The 20,652-nt window shown below is 35.3% G+C and overlaps 1 protein-coding gene across 4 annotated transcripts in view; it reads right to left on the reverse strand.

Moving 5' to 3' along the window:
- The window catches only part of frmpd4 (FERM and PDZ domain containing 4), a 57,346-nt gene that overhangs the window by 23,597 nt on the left and 13,097 nt on the right, over window positions 1-20,652 (reverse strand). For 2 of the 4 annotated variants that reach the window (XM_055215168.2, XM_055215169.2), the window contains exon 2: window positions 6,073-6,192. In XM_055215168.2, coding sequence (XP_055071143.1) covers window positions 6,073-6,192 — 120 coding nt within the window. Of the gene's footprint in view, window positions 1-1,490; window positions 1,692-6,072; window positions 6,193-20,652 lie in introns of those variants that run through there. The other 2 variants (XM_055215170.2, XM_055215171.2) reach the window with 2 other exon arrangements.

Here is a 20,652-nt window from a genome sequence, read left to right on the forward strand (position 1 = left end):
TACTGTGAGACCAATGAACTTAAGAACTATTAAAGTATAACATTTAATATGTCTGTCTGTCTGTCTAGAACGACTTTAGGATACTTGTGTGGTAGTCAGTGTTGCATTGATTCAGATTTTTTTGTGTCAATTGGCTTGTGTGACTATACTACATTTCTCAGCATGCTCCGGGTCAGCACAAGATGATAAAATACACAGATAAAGCACCAACCTCACACCTCATGCTCTCATTCAAAACAATTTCATTTTGTGTCCCTTATGAAAATTAACCATGTCTTTACTACAGTTAAAACCAACAAACCATGGATAGTGTAGTAAAACCATTTTTGCAGTTTTTCACATGCAACATGTGAAATCATCAATATCTGACCTGAGTATCAATGTTTTAACTCTCTCTATAAAACTTTAAAGGTGACATAGAATGAAAAAAACGTTTTTAACTTGACTTAGTTGAATAACCACATGTTTTAAATCCCCCACCCTAATATAGCTTTCTGATAGAGGTTTTTAGGAAGCTTCTAAGGCATTACAGACCAAACCAAAATGTTGTTGTCTAGATGTCACATCACAAAACAAGGATAAATATCCTGTTCAATCATTCCATGTCACCTTTAAATGTAGTTGTGTGTCTAGGTATTAAACCCAACTACACACAGTGGTTCTCAAACTTTTTGGCATGCGTCCCACCCTCCAAAATCTGCTATTCATTCAATCAAAAGACCATCAGCAGGTGGCCAAATCACTGGACAAAATACCACAACACCAACCAACCAGATAAAGCACGTCACCTTTAAAAACAAATCTGCTGATTTCTGTAAATTAGATAATCATTTAATTCTTATACTTCAAAGGTTTTTTTCAAACAATCTTTGGACAAAGAACGTCATCGCAACTAAATAACAAATGATGTCGAAATAAACAGAGCAAGTAAAACATTAAATACGAGCGAAGACAAAAATATTGACACTTTCTGGTTAGTGTCACATGTTGAATTTTGTGACCGATGTGAAACCTAAGGAGAACAAACTTCATCCATCTGCTAACATTCAATGCTATTCATTTTCTTTAGGCTATACAACACACAATACAGATTAAACAATCAATAAAAACAACCTGACACATTTCTCCTTAGTGCACAATTACAAATCTGCAAGGCAATCTCATGTGCAATATGTGAATTCAATCTTATATTTATTATACACCTGTGCATACAATCACCATTATATTTCCCCTGGGTATCATATCTGTACTCTCTGTCTATGTCTACATAAATTCCTTATGTTTGTCTAAACCTTCGTGTTCTGAAAACAGTGATAGAAGATTCATTGACAAATCTCTTTACAAAGCCATCTGTAACTAAACAGTTTGATTCAGACATGTGACAGACACTGAAACTGCGTCTCCATCTGGCCACCTTATGAAACACACATGCAAGCAAACGCACAACACCATCATACCTGCATATCTGATAATAACAATACAAGAGTCACGTTATAATCAAGAAAACATCAGCATTAGGAGAAATGATAACACACCGGATGAGCAGGAGCGATGCTGAAGACGCATCTCAACTGAGAAACCAGACCGATCCAACGTGAAGCAGAATGTGCTCTTCTATTCTTACACAAGTTGCCAGATCTTGGATGAAATCCCACCCTCCAGTCCAGCTCATGCGTGATAAGTCTCATCCTCTCTTCATAGGGTGGATAATTACAAAACACACACACAACAGGCCATTTTCACTCCCTACCATCAGTTTACAGCCACACGAGAGCAGCAAAAAGATAAACGAGCAGACATTTTATTCTGTAAAGAGATCAGATTGGGTCTGATCATTTCAATTGTTTCCAATGGAAGTGCGGCGCTTTTCAAAGCCAGCAGCTGGCATTTTTTCGCACTGAAAGCTGGCGCTTAGTGGTTTTTCTGCGCTAAGCGCTGAGAGTTAAAAAATAATCAACTTTGGGTGAAAACCTTAGCTCGTCAATGTCAGTTCTCACACGGCCGTCCAATCACAGTGGAGGAGGGGCGGGATAAACATCACAACAACCAACCGGCGCATCGTTCAACAGCTGATAAACAAAGAAGAAGTATCACAGCAATCAAACACTCAGCTGGCAGTCGGTGTCCGCCTGGCGTTTAAAAGCTTTGGTGTGCGCACCCCCTTACACACCACCTATGCTAATAAAGCTGGTTCCTCATAACATCATTTTTATGCAGTCTGAATAAACAGTTTTTATGTATAAGTAGGTTTGCAAAATTCCAGGAATTTTTAAGGCTGGAACCTTTCCATGGGAATTAAGGGGAATATATGGAAATTAATGGGAATATTTGGGAATTAACAGGAACATATGGGAATATTTGGGAATTAACAGGAATATATGAGAATTAACGGGAATTAATGGGAATAAACTGAATTTAAAAAATTCCCGTAAATTCCAGTTAAGTTTCTACTTTCGAATATTTCCAAGATTCTCCAGATTAAGGAAAGTTTCTGGAAAGTTTTCACCCCTTTGCAACCCTATGTATATGACTATTTATTTGGTCTGTGCCTTATAAAAATAAAATGTGTCTTTGCTGTAACTGGACTTAATAAATCTATGATAAAAAAGAGACCACTCCAGTTTTGCCGTCATTTATCATATATTTTTTCTTTTTTTATAAGTTATGTTTTTTGGGGGCTGTTGTGCCTTGATTTAGACAGGATAGTGAAGATTAGACAAAGGGTTGGGAGGAGATAGGGGAGTGGGATCAGCAAAGGACCTCAGAGATGGGGAATTGAACTCGGGTCGCCGTGAGCACTATGGTGCTATATGTCAGCGCACTAACGTACGCTGAATTTGAACAAAAGCAAACCTCAGGAATGATAATAAAGTCACTCAACACACAGCACATGTAAAAGACTGAGAGCATGCAAAGACACATGAAAGATGTGATTCAAAATCAAGTTTCTACCATCAAAAATTCATCTTTGCCCTGTTCCTAAAATACTTTAACATTATGTTATTGAATAAGACCTGGTTTGTTTCTATGTACCGTAGATCAAAGGTTGCAGGAATCTGAAGATAATGACAAGTGGAGTGTCAGACAGTATGGATTTGTGCTCCTGAAGTAAAGATATTACAAACTTTTTTCTTATTCTATTCTTGTTTTATGTTGTACATTTTTCTTTTGATTATGGTTTTGACATAGAAATGAAGAAAAATATATCTAAAGGGGTTTTAGGAAACTTTTAAAATGTGCTGTTCTGTAACTTCGTTACCAAAAAATGCAGTTCTTCTTCCCCTCCCTCAATGGCATTAAGCCATAAACTAAAAATAATGGTAGGACACTTCATTTAGTATATGTCATTTAAAATATTTCATCCAAATATTGGAGCTATTCTCAGGCTAAAATGTGTAACTCTGTTACCAATATTACAGACAAGTCACAAAATGATGTTCTGAACTGCACCATATTTGATTTGCATGGCCATGCTGATATCCTCAGGGTTCATGCCTGGTTTTGTGGAATTCTGTCCATCAGAGGCCTGCAATAAATCCATTTGTGTAATGTGTACAAAAGTGTACATCTCGTTTATTAGTTGATTGAATCCAAATCATTCTAAATAGCAAAACTCTGCAGCCAGGTGGTGTCACGCCGGGAAATGGGAATCAGGACACATATGCAGCATTCACATAAAAGGATAACATTTAATATAAATAACATAGAAAACAAAGACGGGAATCAAACAACGGGCAGAATAAATAAACAGGAACAGACAGGATGGAGACAAATGGCGACAATGATCCGGCAAGTGAGTATAGCACAAACAGGGGTATAAATACAGACAGACTAACAATGCACAGGTGTGATGAGGAAGGTAATTAATCAATGAATTGTCCAGGTGACGGTAATCGGAACAGACACAAAACATGACACGGATTTAACCGTGACAGGTGGATCAGCTAATTAGTGAAATGCACTAATAAAATAATGGAAAATAATTTGTGTTTTTTTCTGTCATTATTATTATTAGTAATAATAATGACTAATAATAATAATTATTATTAGTAATAATAATAATAATAATAATAATAACAATATTTCCTAACAAAAACATTTCAAAACACACTATTACTAATGAATAGATGATACTTGTATTATTTCATATATTTTTGATAACAATTTATAGAATTATATCTTGTTTTAACAATAGGAACATTTTTAACTCCGTTACCATGACTTATGTCTTAGAAGTACATCAAAACTAGTCACAGTTGCAAAACATTTGGTTATATTATAGGAAACAAGTGTAAAAAAAACTTCTATGAGTTTTTTATTTTTTTTATTTTATATGTTTGATGATGACATACACTGTAAAAAATTTCCGTAGAAATTGCAGCTGGGTTGCCGTTAACTTACCGTAGATTTAAATGCATGTTTTTTACTGGCAACATTTTGTTCAAAGTTAAATGAACATTAAACAAAGTCTTTGTCTTTACAGAGTAAAATAAAAAACAGCATCAAGCAAAACATTCTGGGAAACAAAATCTGAAGCAAAAAACAAAAAAAGGTTGATGATGATTTCTGGTTCCCAGAATGCTTTGCATGAGGCTGTTATTGTATAGTTTTATTCTGTAAAGATAAAGACTTGTTAATATTTAAAAATTATTTAACTTTGAACAAACTCTTGCCAGTAAATAAAATGTAAATCTACGGTAAATTACCGGCAACCCAGCTGCAATAACATTGTAATTTCTACAGAATTTTTTTACAGTGTATGGTAAGAAAGTGATGTTCATTTTCTGTAACTCTGTTAGAGAGCACTTTCTTTCTTTAAAATCATATTAAGATTTAATTTCACCAGACCAGTTTGTGCTACTATTTAACTACGTGTAGGCACATACAAACTGACATATTGTTCTTAAATTCTATTTCATTAATTGTCTCTTGATGCTGTGATATGCAATATGATAATGCTATATGTTTGTAAAGTCTATTTAAATTGCATTATATAACATTTATATTATATTACAAATGAATGTTTTTTTCATTTTTTTTTTTTAAATAAAACTAATAATATAAATATATATATAAACAACACGCATGTTTTAGATGATACTGTATCTCTGCAATCTGGATTAACCTAAAACTTTGACTATAACTATACATAAGTATTTCAGTCATTCAGTTGCAAACCATTGCTTTATGCATATCGTGATATTTACAATAATTTGTATATATATTGCAGCACTGGTGTGAATCCTGTATAGTCTGTAGTTAAACTCCACAGGAGTCGGCATCAAACTTACAACAGTTGGACAAAAAATTAAGAGCTTGCTGCCCTCTACAGTGTAATGAAAATAACTCACCATCAAAGTGAGAAATATGATATTAGTATGAGTATATACAGTATATTTTAAGCTTCATGAAAGTTTGCTGAGGTCTTTTTAATGAGACTTGGGCTCCTGGTTAAAAATTTCACATTTTATCGGTGTGTGCATTCGTTGCTTTGCCCACCTGTGACCTTGATGTTATTAGCTGAATAATAATGTTTAAGTCATAAGTGTGCAAAAATAGGATGTATACAGTCATTCAACACATCTTTCTATTGAATTGTGTTCGCTGGTCACACAACAACAACAAATACAGTGATGTCCAAAATGCTGCAAATGACTCATGAATATTTCTCTCTTAAAATGTCTCTTTTAAATGATAGAGATCCAATGCAACATCAGTAGAGGAAAGAAAACACAGCATCTTTATCTGCATGTCATAACAGACAGCTCTCGCAGGTTTCAGCATGTCAATGCGCATGCACACTTATGTATGGCCAAACGCTTTGATCAAGTCTAAGAAAGATCAAAGCTGCTCCCCGCCGTGACCGTCACTATCAAAATCGCATATTTTTCCGGCTTCTCTCACTGGACGCATACGTTATGAGCGTGTTCAGTCATAGGTTGAGCTGCGCGCAGTGCGGAGACCATCAGTATTCCAAACACATGGATGGAAGGAATGTGAAGGCGAGGTTATGCTGGGAATCAATGTCAGCTTTGCCCAAATCTGCAACAGGAGAACGTGTGAGATGCTTACCTGATGTAACAGTCACGTCCCTCTCTAGACGACGCCATTTCCCAGCCATTGGAGGGTCCTTGGGTGGACGTCCAGCTCCCTTGGGTTGGCGTTGGACAGCTGGAGGCTTTGGTCCTGTGGCTACACGTGAAACATAGAACACGCTGGTCACGCATTACATAATGAATGTGAGAGACATTACAGAAGACGATGACTTCAAAACCATTACAATGTTTTATTCTACTTTTTCTGGCTTTGTATTATATAATATGATGTGTGATGTATAATTAAGATGACATTAAGCTTTAATCTTGTTGTCAGTAAAAATATTGTTTTCAACCATGAATATGCAGATGGACTGTGGTGCTTTTTAAACATTGTTCTGTTTTATTGTCCTAGTGGATTACTTTTCAATGGCAAGAAAGATTTAAGAGCTCATTTACTGTATTTAGATAGAAAATAACAGCACACATGTGATGTAGGAGGTTTTTCTCCGAACAAATGCTGTGAACAGAAGTTTCATTTAATTATTTCTGTTACAGACCATGCAAGAATTAAGACGGTCGCGTTGCATTCTTCTGTAAGAGCCATCTAATTTATCTGCAAATGTTCAATGATTCTTTCAAAGGTCTGAGCAAAGTTGTGTCAAACAAAGCTTTACGTGTCTTTACGTGACGAAATATACAGAAGACTCTGTAAAAGTACAGGAAAAGATACAAAATCCACATACCCACTTAATTACAAATATCAATGATATAATCAAATGAGATCCTCAAAAAACAGCCAACTCAGTTTGTTTGTTTGTGCAAGCAGATTATTACAACGTACAGTTACGTGTTAGGGAAAAGCGCTCTCTAGTGGACAGCAGCTTATTACAGCCTGTGGTTACTTTTCAAGGTTGTTTGCTTTATGCGTCAGATTAGACACATTTCATTTCTGCATTTGTAAAATTAAAAATGGTTTCCTAAACATAGTTTTAAAGATATTTTGGAATATCTAACCCCACACCTACTCTAAACCCAACCACTTCTCAACAATACAAAACATAACATGTAAATAAAAGTCACAGATCACAGATATTAAAGGCGGAGTCCATGATGTTTGAAAGCCAATGTTGATATTTGAAATCACCTAAACAAACATGCCCCTACCCCAATAGAATCTGGACCTTCTGTTGATAGACCCGCCCCACACATACGCAACCCAGGCAACGATGATGGTTAGAAGACACGCTCCTTACTGCTGATTGGCTATAAGTGTCTTTTGGTAGTCGGCCCGTCTCCTTTTCCAAAGTGTTTTTCAAACATCGCGGACTCTGCCTTTAAAGAGCCACACAGATCCAAAATCAAAACTGTCCTGTATTGCAGTGTATCGTGTAGCTGTCCATCATTGAAAACAATCTGCAAAGTAGTTGAACCAAAAAGTGCACGATTAATAAAGTTATTGGCTTCTAAAGTAGGGAATCGACTCTGAATTGCTGAAACGAGTAGTTATATGGATTGAATCTCCTGCCTGTCTTTATCCACGTCACACAAACGCATCCACGTCACATGAGATACTAATCTCTGCCTATACAGCTAGTTAGTGTGTGTAAACATTAGCTCACGCTGTGTTTTCAGTTTGTGTTGTTTTCACAACCAAAGGAGACTTTTTCAAGGAGGGATATACTAAACGTGTCTGGCTGTGAAGAATCAGTGCTTAAAATTAATTTTTAACGAAGAGATTTAGATGTTTGGCAATGAAAGATGGTTCAGTACTGAGTACCCACTTTATTTGTAACAACATGCGTCTCCCATCCACAACCTGTAAGTATGATTATAGCTACATACTTGCTTAAATGAGTGTTAAATGGCTATCGTCATTTATACTGCTTGGATTAATGATGAATGATGTCGTTGTTTAAACTCTATATACTGTCAGAGTAACGATGGCAAGCGGTTAACGTAACGCATGCTCACTTGGGGTTTTGACCCGGTTAGTTTACATAAATGCTTAAATGAGTGTAAAATGGCTATTGTCATTTATACTTCTTGGATTAATGATAAATGCTGTCGTTGTTTAAACTCTATATACTGCCAGAGTCTCGATAGCAAGCGACTTATGCTGCACTTACGGGTTTGCTATGACCCGGTTAGTTTACATAAGTGCTTAATTGAGTGTAAATTGTTAGTTTTTATCATCGTTGTTATTGCTTGGATTAATGACGAATGATGTCGTTGTTTAAACTGTTAATTTACTGTCAGAGAGTAACGTTAGCAAACTGCCAACGCATGCTCACTTACGGTTTTGCTATGACCCGGTTGGTTTACATAAATGCTAAAAGGAGTGTAAATGTTAGTTTCTATCTTCGTTTTTATTGCTTGGATTAATGCTGAATGATGTGTATTGATGTCGATAATGTCTTCTCAGTAAATCATGTTAGCACTAGGTCAATGCATGTTGCACTATTGTTGGTCTGTGCCACTGATCTGTGGTCTGTGCAGAGACTCTGTCAGTTGACCAATCAGAGCAGAGTAGGCTACTGAAAGGTGGGGTTTAGGCAGACTGAGTTGTTGAACGGCTTCACGCAAATCGTTTGGGGATCTCTAAGAAATGGGGTAAATTTAAATTTATATTTTTAGAAAATTTTGACCTTGCATGCATTTAAACCTGTTGTCCGGGACTAATAAACAGTGATAGGACGCTTAAAATTGTCATCTTACTGGCTCTTTAATTGCATAAATTGACATAAGAATAAACAAGAGTATAAAAGTATTACAAATAACTCACATTGCAAACCATGAGCCATGCAAATCACTTTATATCAAGAACTCCACCAATGAATGCACACATTCTGGACTCATTCAATCAAAAACTGAACATTAGGACATGATGCAATCGGTCATGACAGCCAATAGCGCTTCACATTTCAAGCTGACATAATGATGCAATAGGTCACAATACTGACAAAAGGTAATGCTATTTCACAATCAAAGATGACGGATCGCTGCTTCTGGTTTTTGAACGAGTGTATACACCAGAACTGGGATTTTTAGCAGATCGCTTTTGCATCACTTGGAATATTCTTACTTTTTTAATATGTATTAAAGGTATGTATATAATAAATGAATGGGTATTTTATTTACTCAAAACGCCCAAATAGTGTAGTGTAATGTGTAATATAAATACAGTTGATCCTGGAGGTTTAAACTGAAAATCATATCCCAATACTTGTCATCACTGCAAAATTATCCCTCAATATATAATTTTATACCTCAATATATTAAAGTTCACCTGCTGAGGCACTAGTTTAGTAAATTCATCTTTTTGTCGTATTTGAGGGAATGGATAAACAATTGATCAAAAGTATGGGTTGGAGGATAGGTTGAATCAAAATACAGTTCTCTTTACCATAACGGGACCAAAGTAACAAAGTGATTTTCTCCAAGCCCTGATTAAATTTGCATTTTAAACTATGACAGCATCTTTAGCATGCAACCCTTGAAAGAGCTGACAAATATCACATTATTTCTTCATCGTTTTGTGCGTTTTTCTTGTAACGCGTTGTGTTTCTGGTTTCATGTACAGTACTGATCAATCTACAGGTTATTTAGTGCTCCAACACATCCTGAAGTTTAACTTTGTAGAGTTTTTCAAAATAAAAGTAAATCGAGTTTAAATGTCGGGATGAAAGGTAAAACGTGTTACTTTTGTCCCGCTGCTAATACTGTTGCATTAATGTAATTTTCATAGTGTTTATACTGTTGAAAAAATGTGTATTCTCAACAATTCAAGTTTGTACTGTCAGGTTGCTTTTGAAACATTTGATGAAACTGAAATTGAAAATGTAATTTAAGATAAACGACAAAATATGTTTACAGTTAGATATTAACAAGGTCATAGTCATGTATATTTACTACAAACAAGTTTAACACAAGAATCTATTTTGTTCTGTTGTGTTGCTTTCGTTCAAGAGGACAGGGTCAAAAGTAACGATGTGCTAATTATGTTCAAAGTAAAATTATACTGAAGTCAAAATTACACTTGGTATTGATCGACCACACTTGCATGAGATGTGCATACGGATGTTTTCATGAACAAATCATGATTTACCAAAAACGTATAAGTATCAACATTTCTTCTAAATGTACACAAAAATTCAAGAAAACCTAAAACCACTAGTGCACAATAATCATGTATGCTAAAATCAAATACTAGGCTATAATTATAATGTTTATAATAATGTTGATATATAAAATGTACATGATTATATTTTATTTTATAATATTTTCTGTATTATATAGTATATTATTTTATATGATCTATATTATTATAGCTTACTTATTTTTTCTTATTTTATACATATAAAGAAGATGCACGTAATGACAAATCTTTACGCTTTCATTCTTCACTTTTTAAATCTCTATATAAAAAGCTTAATGTCTAATGTAAACGTCACGTAAATGTAATGAGAAGTCCAAAAGTCAATCACTTGATCTCCTGTCTGTTTTATTTTAGATACAGATGCACGTCTCTGTCATAATAATTAAATGGCATATTTGTTAAAGCATCCAATACTTCTTTAACGTTACTCCGGTCGGTGGACATCACTTCCATCTGTGACAGCAAAACCTCCCAAAGAAAAAATGCAAAGCAAAACAGAACTTTACCGATAATAAATATGGATTTCTTTTCGAGCTCTTGTGTTTCTATGACAAACTGCTCTAAAATTTTCTGTGGACCAGCGCTGTGCTGTGGAAAGCCCTTATATGGAGCTGGTTTGGGCGTGTTTATGCAAATTACCAACCTCGTGTACGCGGCCGCTCATGTAAAACACTTCAAATTCACTAACGTAAAAACAACTATAAGAACAAACTTGTGCGTATGAACACGTTGTGAATTACACTGTCAGAAATAAAGGTACAAAAGTTGTCACTGGGACAGTACCCTAGTAAAAGATTTTTACCCGTTTTTACCCACACATTTGTACCCAAAGAGTGCATATTAGTATTTTAAAGGTACATATTGGCAGTTCAAAGATACATATTTGTACCTAAATGGTACATATCAGGACCTTTTTTAAAGTGGACCGCCCCAGTGACAACTTTGTACCTTTATATTTGACAGTGTAGGCGGAAAGTTTTTGCGAGAAATTCAAGTGTGCGTAAAAAGTATGCAATTATTAGTGAATAATAGACCAAATAGATTTTAAAATGACTTTTTTCTGTACTTTTGCCCCTGCTCTCACCTACTTCATGTTTTGTTTTATTTTTAAACACAAGCACTACCGCTACAGTAATGCATGTACAATGGAAGACCACACATCAGCAATTTTTAGTAAAAGCAAAAATGTGAAGCGTTTTTTTTCTAAAGCACTTAAATGAATTATTCAGTCAAACCGGTTTATTATTTAAGCTGTAAAGATGTCTAAATCATCCTTGGACTGGAACGACATCTTACTGTGGACTTATTCCTGTGAATTTACCTTACGGTTTGGTCTGGTATCCTTGTGAAAATTGTAAGAAATCTAACAGTTTTACCTGCATTTAAGACTTTTTCAATGCAAAACCCACAAATAGCTTTAACAAATAGAGTTATAGCTCTTCATTTTAAGATTATTGTCTGGCCTTTATAACATCTTATATCAGTATTAAAATCATTTTATATAATGTTATGTGATCTACTCTACAGTACTGTATATTTCATGTCAAAAAAGTTATTTTTGCTTTAACAAAAGAAAATTTGTTATACTACATAACCCACTATTATCAGAAAAAGCAGCAATTTACATTGATTTTACCACAGTGAAGAAGGTTTCAGGCAAAAATGGTCCTAAAATCAGTCTTAAAATCATTAAATTTTGCTAAAAAAACTGATCCCAAACCATGTGAGCATTGATCTCGAAAACCTTTAACGTCAGTAAGGACACACATCTACAATAATGAACAAATACACAACATGCTCAGCATATCAATAATCAGTTTCTATTGCATTGCATACATGTTAAAACACAACACTATACTCACATCTTTAGATGATGGGTCTTCTGAACGAAACAAAGAATTATCAAAGCACTTTTCCAACATCATTTTCTCTTAAAGTCTGTTTATCATCATAGTTTGTTAAAGCCTCTTTTCCTCAGATCTATGGGATAATGATGAGTAACTGTACCGCACACAGAAACACAAGCCACTCGACAAACTATCAATAAATGATGCTCGCACAGCCACATAGCAAAGAATGATAGCACACTAGTAAGGGAGCGTGAGCTGCACAATTCATGAAGTGCACTAAGCAGAAGAAGTGTTCAAATATCATAGATTATTTATGTTTAAAGCTAGCGTCCATTACAGCATTCCTGAATATTCATGCATTTAAAAATAGCCAACTCACTGGAGTGTGATCCCATATAAAAATGCAGCATGAAGTTTAACCTACTTTTAATATTTTTTCACTTGTGATAATTTGACATTACTTAGAAAAACAAGTTGAACAACTTAATTTGTTAAGTTAAAGTAACATAAAAATATACGTTGATTTGATATAATTTTGTACTGTGCACTCATGCACACACATACATATACACAGACATTGTTTGTACAGGTATGTGTACATATGTAAGTGTATGTGTGTGTTTATATCTACAGTATGTATTGTGTGTCTTTGTGTACAGATGTGTGTGTGTGTGTGTTAGGGCTGTGCAATGAATTCAGATTTTTGCGCATTTCGATTGCAAAAACAAGAAAATTGAGGTAATTTAATTAGTGTGCTGCATTCAGTTTCTGTCATTTCGTTATAAATCCAGCGCATCATAGACAGCTGCACTGCTGCGCCTCTCTCTCTCTCTCTCTCTCGGTCTCTCGCACGTGCACGTGCACACGCTCTCGCATTTGTCCGAAGTACAAACACAAAGTAGTAATCCTTTATGTATTTGTTAAGTTTTATGCATTTCAAGCAATCTAAGGGAAACTCTCCCTCTTGTTTAAAATATAATCAGCTGCAGCTCAGCTCTCTCGATTTCTCTCTCTCGCACGTGCAGAAAGCTGCACTCTCGCATCTGTTCAAAGTCACATCACTAGGTAGTAATCCTGTCTATGTTTGTAAAATTATATGTATTTCAAGTGCTGAAGCAAAACTATTCATCGTGTTTAAAATATGAATTCTGTTCCACTGGACTGATGTGTTTAAGGCACTTCTAAAGGCACCACGTAGCAACAACAAATGCATTGAATTGAGTAAAATGTTTATATGTATGCATGTTTTTACAGTCATTAAGTAATTGGGTTAAATAATAGATTTTTATCAAAATAACCCAGATTATAATTTTTCGAGCAGCCCTTGTGTGTGTGTATGTGTTAAAGTCAGTGTGAGAGCGCAGTTGACAATCAAGTAAATATGGAGAATTATTATTTATTTTGGGATGTCATTTAGTAAAGTTCCCACATAAAAAACAATCATTAACTGTCTGGGCTGCAAGTAAAATATAAAGGATGTTTAAAATCTCTCACTACAGTCTATTCTGAAAGGTCATCAGTGTTTCCTGGTCTAGTGTAAAGTGTTTCCTCTTGATAAAAAGCCCATTATATAAACGATAAATTTTTAATACGGTGAACTACATCTCCCTGTAATTACTTCATCTTTTTTTGTTTGCTCAGTAGAGAGACATTCCAGCACATCACCTGATAGTCTGTGTTCACAGCATGAATAATTCAGATCAAGCGCTGCTGTGAGCTCAGACTAAAAGAAGAAACTCATCCTCTTCTCTCCGCTCAGGTTTACAAACACCAGGTCATGGGTTTCACTCCCAATTGGGAGAGAACGCACAAGCTCAGATGAAGTACAGTTTAATATATTTTTTTCACTAAAATAGACATATTCACATGGTTATTTATTCACTGTATATTTATCATTCTTAAGTTCAGTAAGTTGCAGTAAAAATATCTACATTGTTATACCATGTGCGGTTGAATGCTTTATTCTGGTTAGTTGACAAGAATCTATTCAGTTGAGTTATCTTTCTTAAAAAGCGTAAGCTATCTGCCAAATAGTTTTAGGTCTGTTGAGTTTCATATCACTTTGTCAAAATAACAAAAAAAGGAAATTTTTCTGGAATTCACAATGAGGCTTGAGATGCACAAAAAATTTCCCTTTGCAGGTAAGAATTTTAATGACCAAAACCTGACAAATGTCTTGAAATAAAACATTTAAACAATGTCTTGTGGCAACTGTGCTAAAAGAGGAATATTTGTAGGGCTGCAACTAACGATTTTTTTTTTAATCGATTAATTGCATGATTATATTTTCGATTAATCGGCTAATCGGATAAAAGCATAAATATTACTCAATTAGATTTTTGTTCTTATTATAGCTAAATAAGGCACTAAATTAGGGTATTCACATGTAGAAGTGTACTTGCAAAGAGTTTTGCTAATATAATCTTTTTGATTTCAAGCCTTAAATAAATAAATGTCAAAACATAAACAAACATGGATGTGCTGGACTGGTGAAGAAATTTAGCCACAGATTAAAAAACTAATTTTAATCTTCAACTTTAAGCCTTGATGAGAATTAACATTATTCCTTAATAAATAAGCCATTATGATATTTAAGTGATATGCATGCGTCGTTACAGTAATAAAAACCTTGATTTCCCTCTTACTTTAATATACAATACTATATTTCTGAAAACCCAACAACAATTAATACAAACAAATACAAACTCACTTATATTAAAGGACACAAAATAAAACCTCTATTAACCAGAAATTGTTTGTCATTGTCCTATCAGGGTTGCCAGATCCGCCTAACAATACCAGTCTATGGATTCTCAAAATTAGTCCAAAGCATCCCAATGATTATTCACAGCCCAAATACCAATAACTAATGAAACAAATCATTTCATCTCTAACCCAATTCAGGACTCTGCCGATAAACCAAGGACCTGGCAACGCTGCTTTGCTTTTAAGCAAGCTGGTTGCATATTGAGAAGAAGCAGCACTTTATAAATGTCCAGCTCACGTTGTATGAAGAAAAAGTGTCTGACTTTAATTATAAGCGCACAGCATGTGACGTGACATCAGAGTAATCAATGTGTTGACAATGGTAACCCACGGGCCGGGTGAAGAAATTGTCACTTTATTTTGGGGTGGGTCATTAAAAAACAAAAAAACATTGTTTGCATGCAATTCCTATAGCCTATATTAAATATTTGGGAATATATATTTTCATTTTTATTAGGTTCTTTGATAAGGTTAAATTGCGTCGGACATAGCAACGTAACCACTGCAATGCAACTTGATATTTCCAAACCTTTGGCCTCACGTCTGAAAGCGCCAAGTAACGTTAGCTCCCGCTGCCAGCCACAACAACAAAACAAACTGAGAAATAAAAGAAGATGAAATACGAGGTGCGGGAAAAATTAAGGCTGGGAATTTGTGAATAGATAATACAAACACTGCTTTGTAAATGTTAAAATGTTTATCATTAACCTATCTCTATATTAATATGACCATGCTGGTTTCTCTGGTTCATAAGCGTATGTTGTTGCCAGTTTATAGGGCGATATAATTTAATGACTGTTTCCAAGCAATTTAAGGCTGAAATAAAGCCTCTTTTCATTCACATTACAAATGCCTATGTCTATTTTTATGATCGTGGGTGTGGGCGGGTTGTAAAAATAGATACAGGGGTGCAGGGTGGGCCGAATATTTCATAAAAGCGGGACCTGCAGGTTGAAAAAATCCTGACACATGCACCACTATTTTGCATCTGAGCTCTTTAATTACTTTTTAAAAAGTTAAAAAACTTAAAAAATACATCAGTTGCTAACATTTAAAAAAAAAATATGTTTATTCAACTTACATTTTCACCTAAAATGAAACATGCAATTTTAAGTTGAAAAACATCATCTTTTAGGTGTTACTAATTGAATCTAACTTTTGACTTTTTACAGTGTATTCCTTACATTATGGCTGCACGATTTGGGTAATTATTCCCATTGCGGTTATTGATGCTAAAATTGCTATGTGCGATTGCAATTATACTAAATGGTATCATGAGTCAACTTGATGGGTTTTAAGGAAAATCCACACCCAGTTTAGCTAAAATTTGTATTCGTAAAACTAGAAATGTTTTCGTATTGCCCATGATGTAGCAACTGCTTAGTGTCAGTAATCCTAAATACCGCCATACAACAGACAGAGTTTTTTTAGCTACCAGATCACTGTCAACCTCCTCTGCATCCATCTTCGCTCTGGTATAAGTGACGACGCACACCACAAACGTGCATGCCACACGTGCACTGCCTTTTTTGTTCATTTTTCTTTCTTTTTTTTAATCAGCAAGGAAAATCATCAAACTGTTATCAGAAAGTTTGTGTTAACAAGTCCATACATTTATTTATTGCAACATTTTGCTGTCATATAATTGCACAGGCTGACATTGCGATTGCGATGCGATTAATTGTGCAGCACTACCTTACATCTACTTTTACTGCAATATAAGATTTTGGTCAAAACATGTCAGAAAATTCCCAGAAAACAAGCATGTGAGATGATGTAACAGCTGGACGGATGAAATCACAGCTCCATCTGAGACAGATGAATAAAATCCAGGGTCCAGGGTGATAAACACATGGAAATGATTGTGTGATGGAAATGAGTTTGTCTTGCTGCTGTAAACGGACTGTTGACAGGTAATTCAGTCGGGTCTCAACAACTCTCAGAAGACTTGCGGTCATCTCTGCCATCTGATGTATTTAACTCGGCTGCTAATGACAGTAAAGCCCTGAGGATCTCTCAACTTATCTGATGCGTGTAAGAGCTTAAAATAACAACAGTAAACAATAATCTACCTTAACATTTTACTGTTTAAATGTAACAAACATGATGACACTCGACCTTCTCTTCATGTAAACACAATAAAAGACAGAACAGAAGTTTCTCTGGCTGATAATGACAATGAAGTAACGCAGACCGTTATTAAAGCGCCCGAGGAAAACACAGCTCAGCTGCAAACCCTGAACGATTCCTCCTGTGAACATCATCAAGCCAGATAATCCAGCTGAGGAACACCAGCGCTCCACAGCTTCCAGTTAATGACAGGACACTGGACCAGTCCTACTGTAAGATAACACACCACTGATCATGATGACATGCCCGAGAAACTAATGCTCCATAATCACACACGCTGCGTAATCTTCAGAAATCTGCAACAAGGAAATATAATACTGCTGTTTTTTGATTTAGCTTATAAATTGGGTCATTTAGACTCATTTGGAGTGGACACGATATTGACTGTGGCTGGGAAGATTAATCATGATTCATTACGGCTGCACAATATATCGGCTGTTGGGTTATCGCTATTGTGATAACGGTATATATATGTGATATCCATATTGCACAGAGTTGTGAAAACGTTTTTACGTGTCTATCATTTGTGTGTTGCATGCTTAAATTGTCCAAATTAGACCAATCAGAAGGAGCCTTACTAAATACCCACTAAGTAGGTCTTATACTGTTATACTATTGGCGCAAAGGTGAACCTAGCGGCTTAAAACAGAGAGCAGAAAATAAATATCCAAGTATAAATATATGAGTAGAGATGAGCAAGGAAAATGACAACGATCAACTATGTCTGAAATATTTTTTTAGCCTGAATTAGATTTCATTACATCAGAAGAATATGTATTACCTGTTTATTTCAAGCGTGCCGCACAAGCCCTGAAAAGTGAAGCCAAAACGTCTCGATCGCCCCCAGTGACTGGTCCCAGTATAGGTCATAAACCCGCCTCCCCCATGTTATTCAATGGGACTTTAGACCAACTAAAAAATGTAATTACACTTCAATTATCTTTTTTCCGAAGCGGGTTTCTGTCATTTACTGTAGTTTTAATCACGCTGATGTAAATTCAAATGTTTGTTTTTAAAATAAGTTTGTGTTTAGTTAGTTATTTAATGATATACAAACGGTGGTGTCACATCATGATTGACAGCTGTGATATCGTGTGATATGCGCATTCTGCGAGAGCGAGGGCAGGTCTTGATTTCGCGGCTTTACTTCCTGCTCACTACTGCGCTGGACTGGTCCCGAAATCGCTGCTGTGCAGACTCAAGACCCAAGATGTCAGCGCCATATCAGGACACTGGCGCCTACACTTTTCACCAATGAAAGAGAGCGAACAGGCGTCGTCCATCTTTTTTACAGTCTATGGTTTATTTCAGTATGATCTTTAAATCATAATAAATGATAATAAATCGCTAAAAGCTAATAAAAAATAGCATTTCTCTAGATAAATTATAAAAAATATTGCTATCGCAAAAGCAAATACCAAGGTTTCTCAATACCTTGGAGCCCTACGATTCATACTACTAATGCCTGTCTGGTATCGATTTTGTTTTATCGCAAAGGCGATATTATTGTTTATAACATGCATTTGAAAAAAACAACACTTGTCAAACACAACCATTATAAATATTCTTTATTATCATGAAAATACCTAATGAACAAGGTTTGATATAAATATGCTTATAGACATTGCGTGGAGATGCATGTGTAAAAGATACTTTCTCTGGCGCATATTGAGTTCCTGCACAAGAGCGCCATCTGGCTTCTGGACATAGCGGTATCTCACCATAATTTATTAAGAAGCATATCATGCAGAATCGCATGATTTATCGTCCCAGACCCAGCCCTAATATCAACATCACGTTTCGACTCATCGATTTATTCACATTATCAGACATTATTATTCAGGCAACGTTCAAAATGTCCAAGACGATCTATGAGTGACTTTGATATTTTCTTGAGTACAGTAATACACTCTGTACTGCTCTACAAAATATTTAAGAGCAAACAAAGAAACACTAATTATAATCATTTTTAAATGATTATTTGAAAAATATTTGAAATCTGATTTTTCATAACTCAAAGTTGAAGAAGAGATTCTCAAGGAGCAAAGTTATTGGCTATCGAGCAACACATCAATATTCCTCACACGCATCACTCTCGGCCGGTACATCCTGTACTTCTCATGTGAACAATGAAGAAAAATAAATCCTCTGAATATGTCACGTGGAATTACAACAAGCAGAACACCATACATCTCTTTATTACTTGAAGGCATTACAGAAGGTCATTAAATCAAATCTAGTCCAACAGCATTTTAAAACCTGCACATTCAGCGTTATTTCTAAGATTGTTTATATAGGTAAATCTCTCCAAATCTGTCAAGAATGTCAGATATTTCACCCAAGAATCAAAACAGAACACACAGGCTGCTGCTGTTACAGAAAAAAAAAACATTAATGCAAACAGAATAATGTAATTCACAATGATATTTGTCCTGAAAACACATCAAACTGATGGGTGTGATGATGACTGTAATTGTTAGCGAGCAGAAAAAGACAATGCAATGCTTTTGCCATCAGCTATTGAGTATTTGTTTGGTTGTGAACATCTCTGCCCCCTTCTGCCCTCAACATTAACTACAAGCAGCACTTTTAAAAGATCTCCTCCAAGGCTTTAGAAATAATCCTGCATTTCTTCTTGACTTTGAGAAGATGAAGATTCTTGCCTGTCCACAAAATCTAAACTTCTTATCTTAAATTCACCCTCATGTTGTTCTGACCTGGCATGTTAATCTTCAAGAGAAAGAGATTTTAAAGAAGGGTTCTCCTGCAACAGTCAGATTTATCACAAGTTCCAAATGTACAAACAAACTATAAAGTATGAGAAATTTACGTTGTGCAAGTTCAATTCAATATGAATGGAAATATGCATGAGATTTCAAAGCTCAGCAGAGTCATTTTCAGGTGTTTTTGGAGTCTGACCAAGGGGCAACCTTCGTATCTTTATCATGAAGCCAACACAGAAGTGACTTAACTCTTTCCCCGCCATTGAAGAGTTATCTCGTCAATTAAGAGAAAACGCTTGTCTGCTAATGATGCTTCCCTGATGAATTTTTACTGGAATCTATATTTCCATTATTATCCACTAGATGGTGCTGTTATCCAACTTATAAAACAGTGAAGCATCCACTGATTCAAAAACAGTAAAAACTCTGTATATGTTTTGATCATCATTCTGAAACTGATCTCTAACAAAAGTCCTTTTTTGCTCAAAATTTGTATTTTTTGAAGAAACCTACTCATATTTGAGAGGTGATAAAAAGAAAACAAATGAAGATATGATGAAACATTTTTTGTTTGTTTCTGTTCTTTCATTTGAAATATTGCATGTTTACATATTTATGGAAGAAACATTTTCTGTAAGGCATTAAAGGTACAGCGGAAGATTTTCTTTTTCCGGGTGGATCACATATATTATTGGTCATCCCAGATGTCAATCATTCTGATGATATGTTGACGTATAACGCTCGTACGTGCTCGTGCCCTAGGTTCGCTTTCTGCACATGCACACTTTCACGTGTATATGTGTGTTGTGCTACGGTTTCAACCATTCATTGAAGCTTGCGTTCTCACTGTTTTTTTTCAAAATGTCTGAGGGTTGCAAGAGAAAAAGTGTCTACGAATTGTATGACAAGAAGAGAAAGGACTATGAAGAAAGACCAGAGTGTTTATGGGAGACTATTTCACACGCTGGCCGCTGGCATGAGCTAAAAGG

Source organism: Misgurnus anguillicaudatus, chromosome 17 (genome assembly GCF_027580225.2).
Source record: "Misgurnus anguillicaudatus chromosome 17, ASM2758022v2, whole genome shotgun sequence".
Taxonomy (NCBI): domain Eukaryota; kingdom Metazoa; phylum Chordata; class Actinopteri; order Cypriniformes; family Cobitidae; genus Misgurnus; species Misgurnus anguillicaudatus.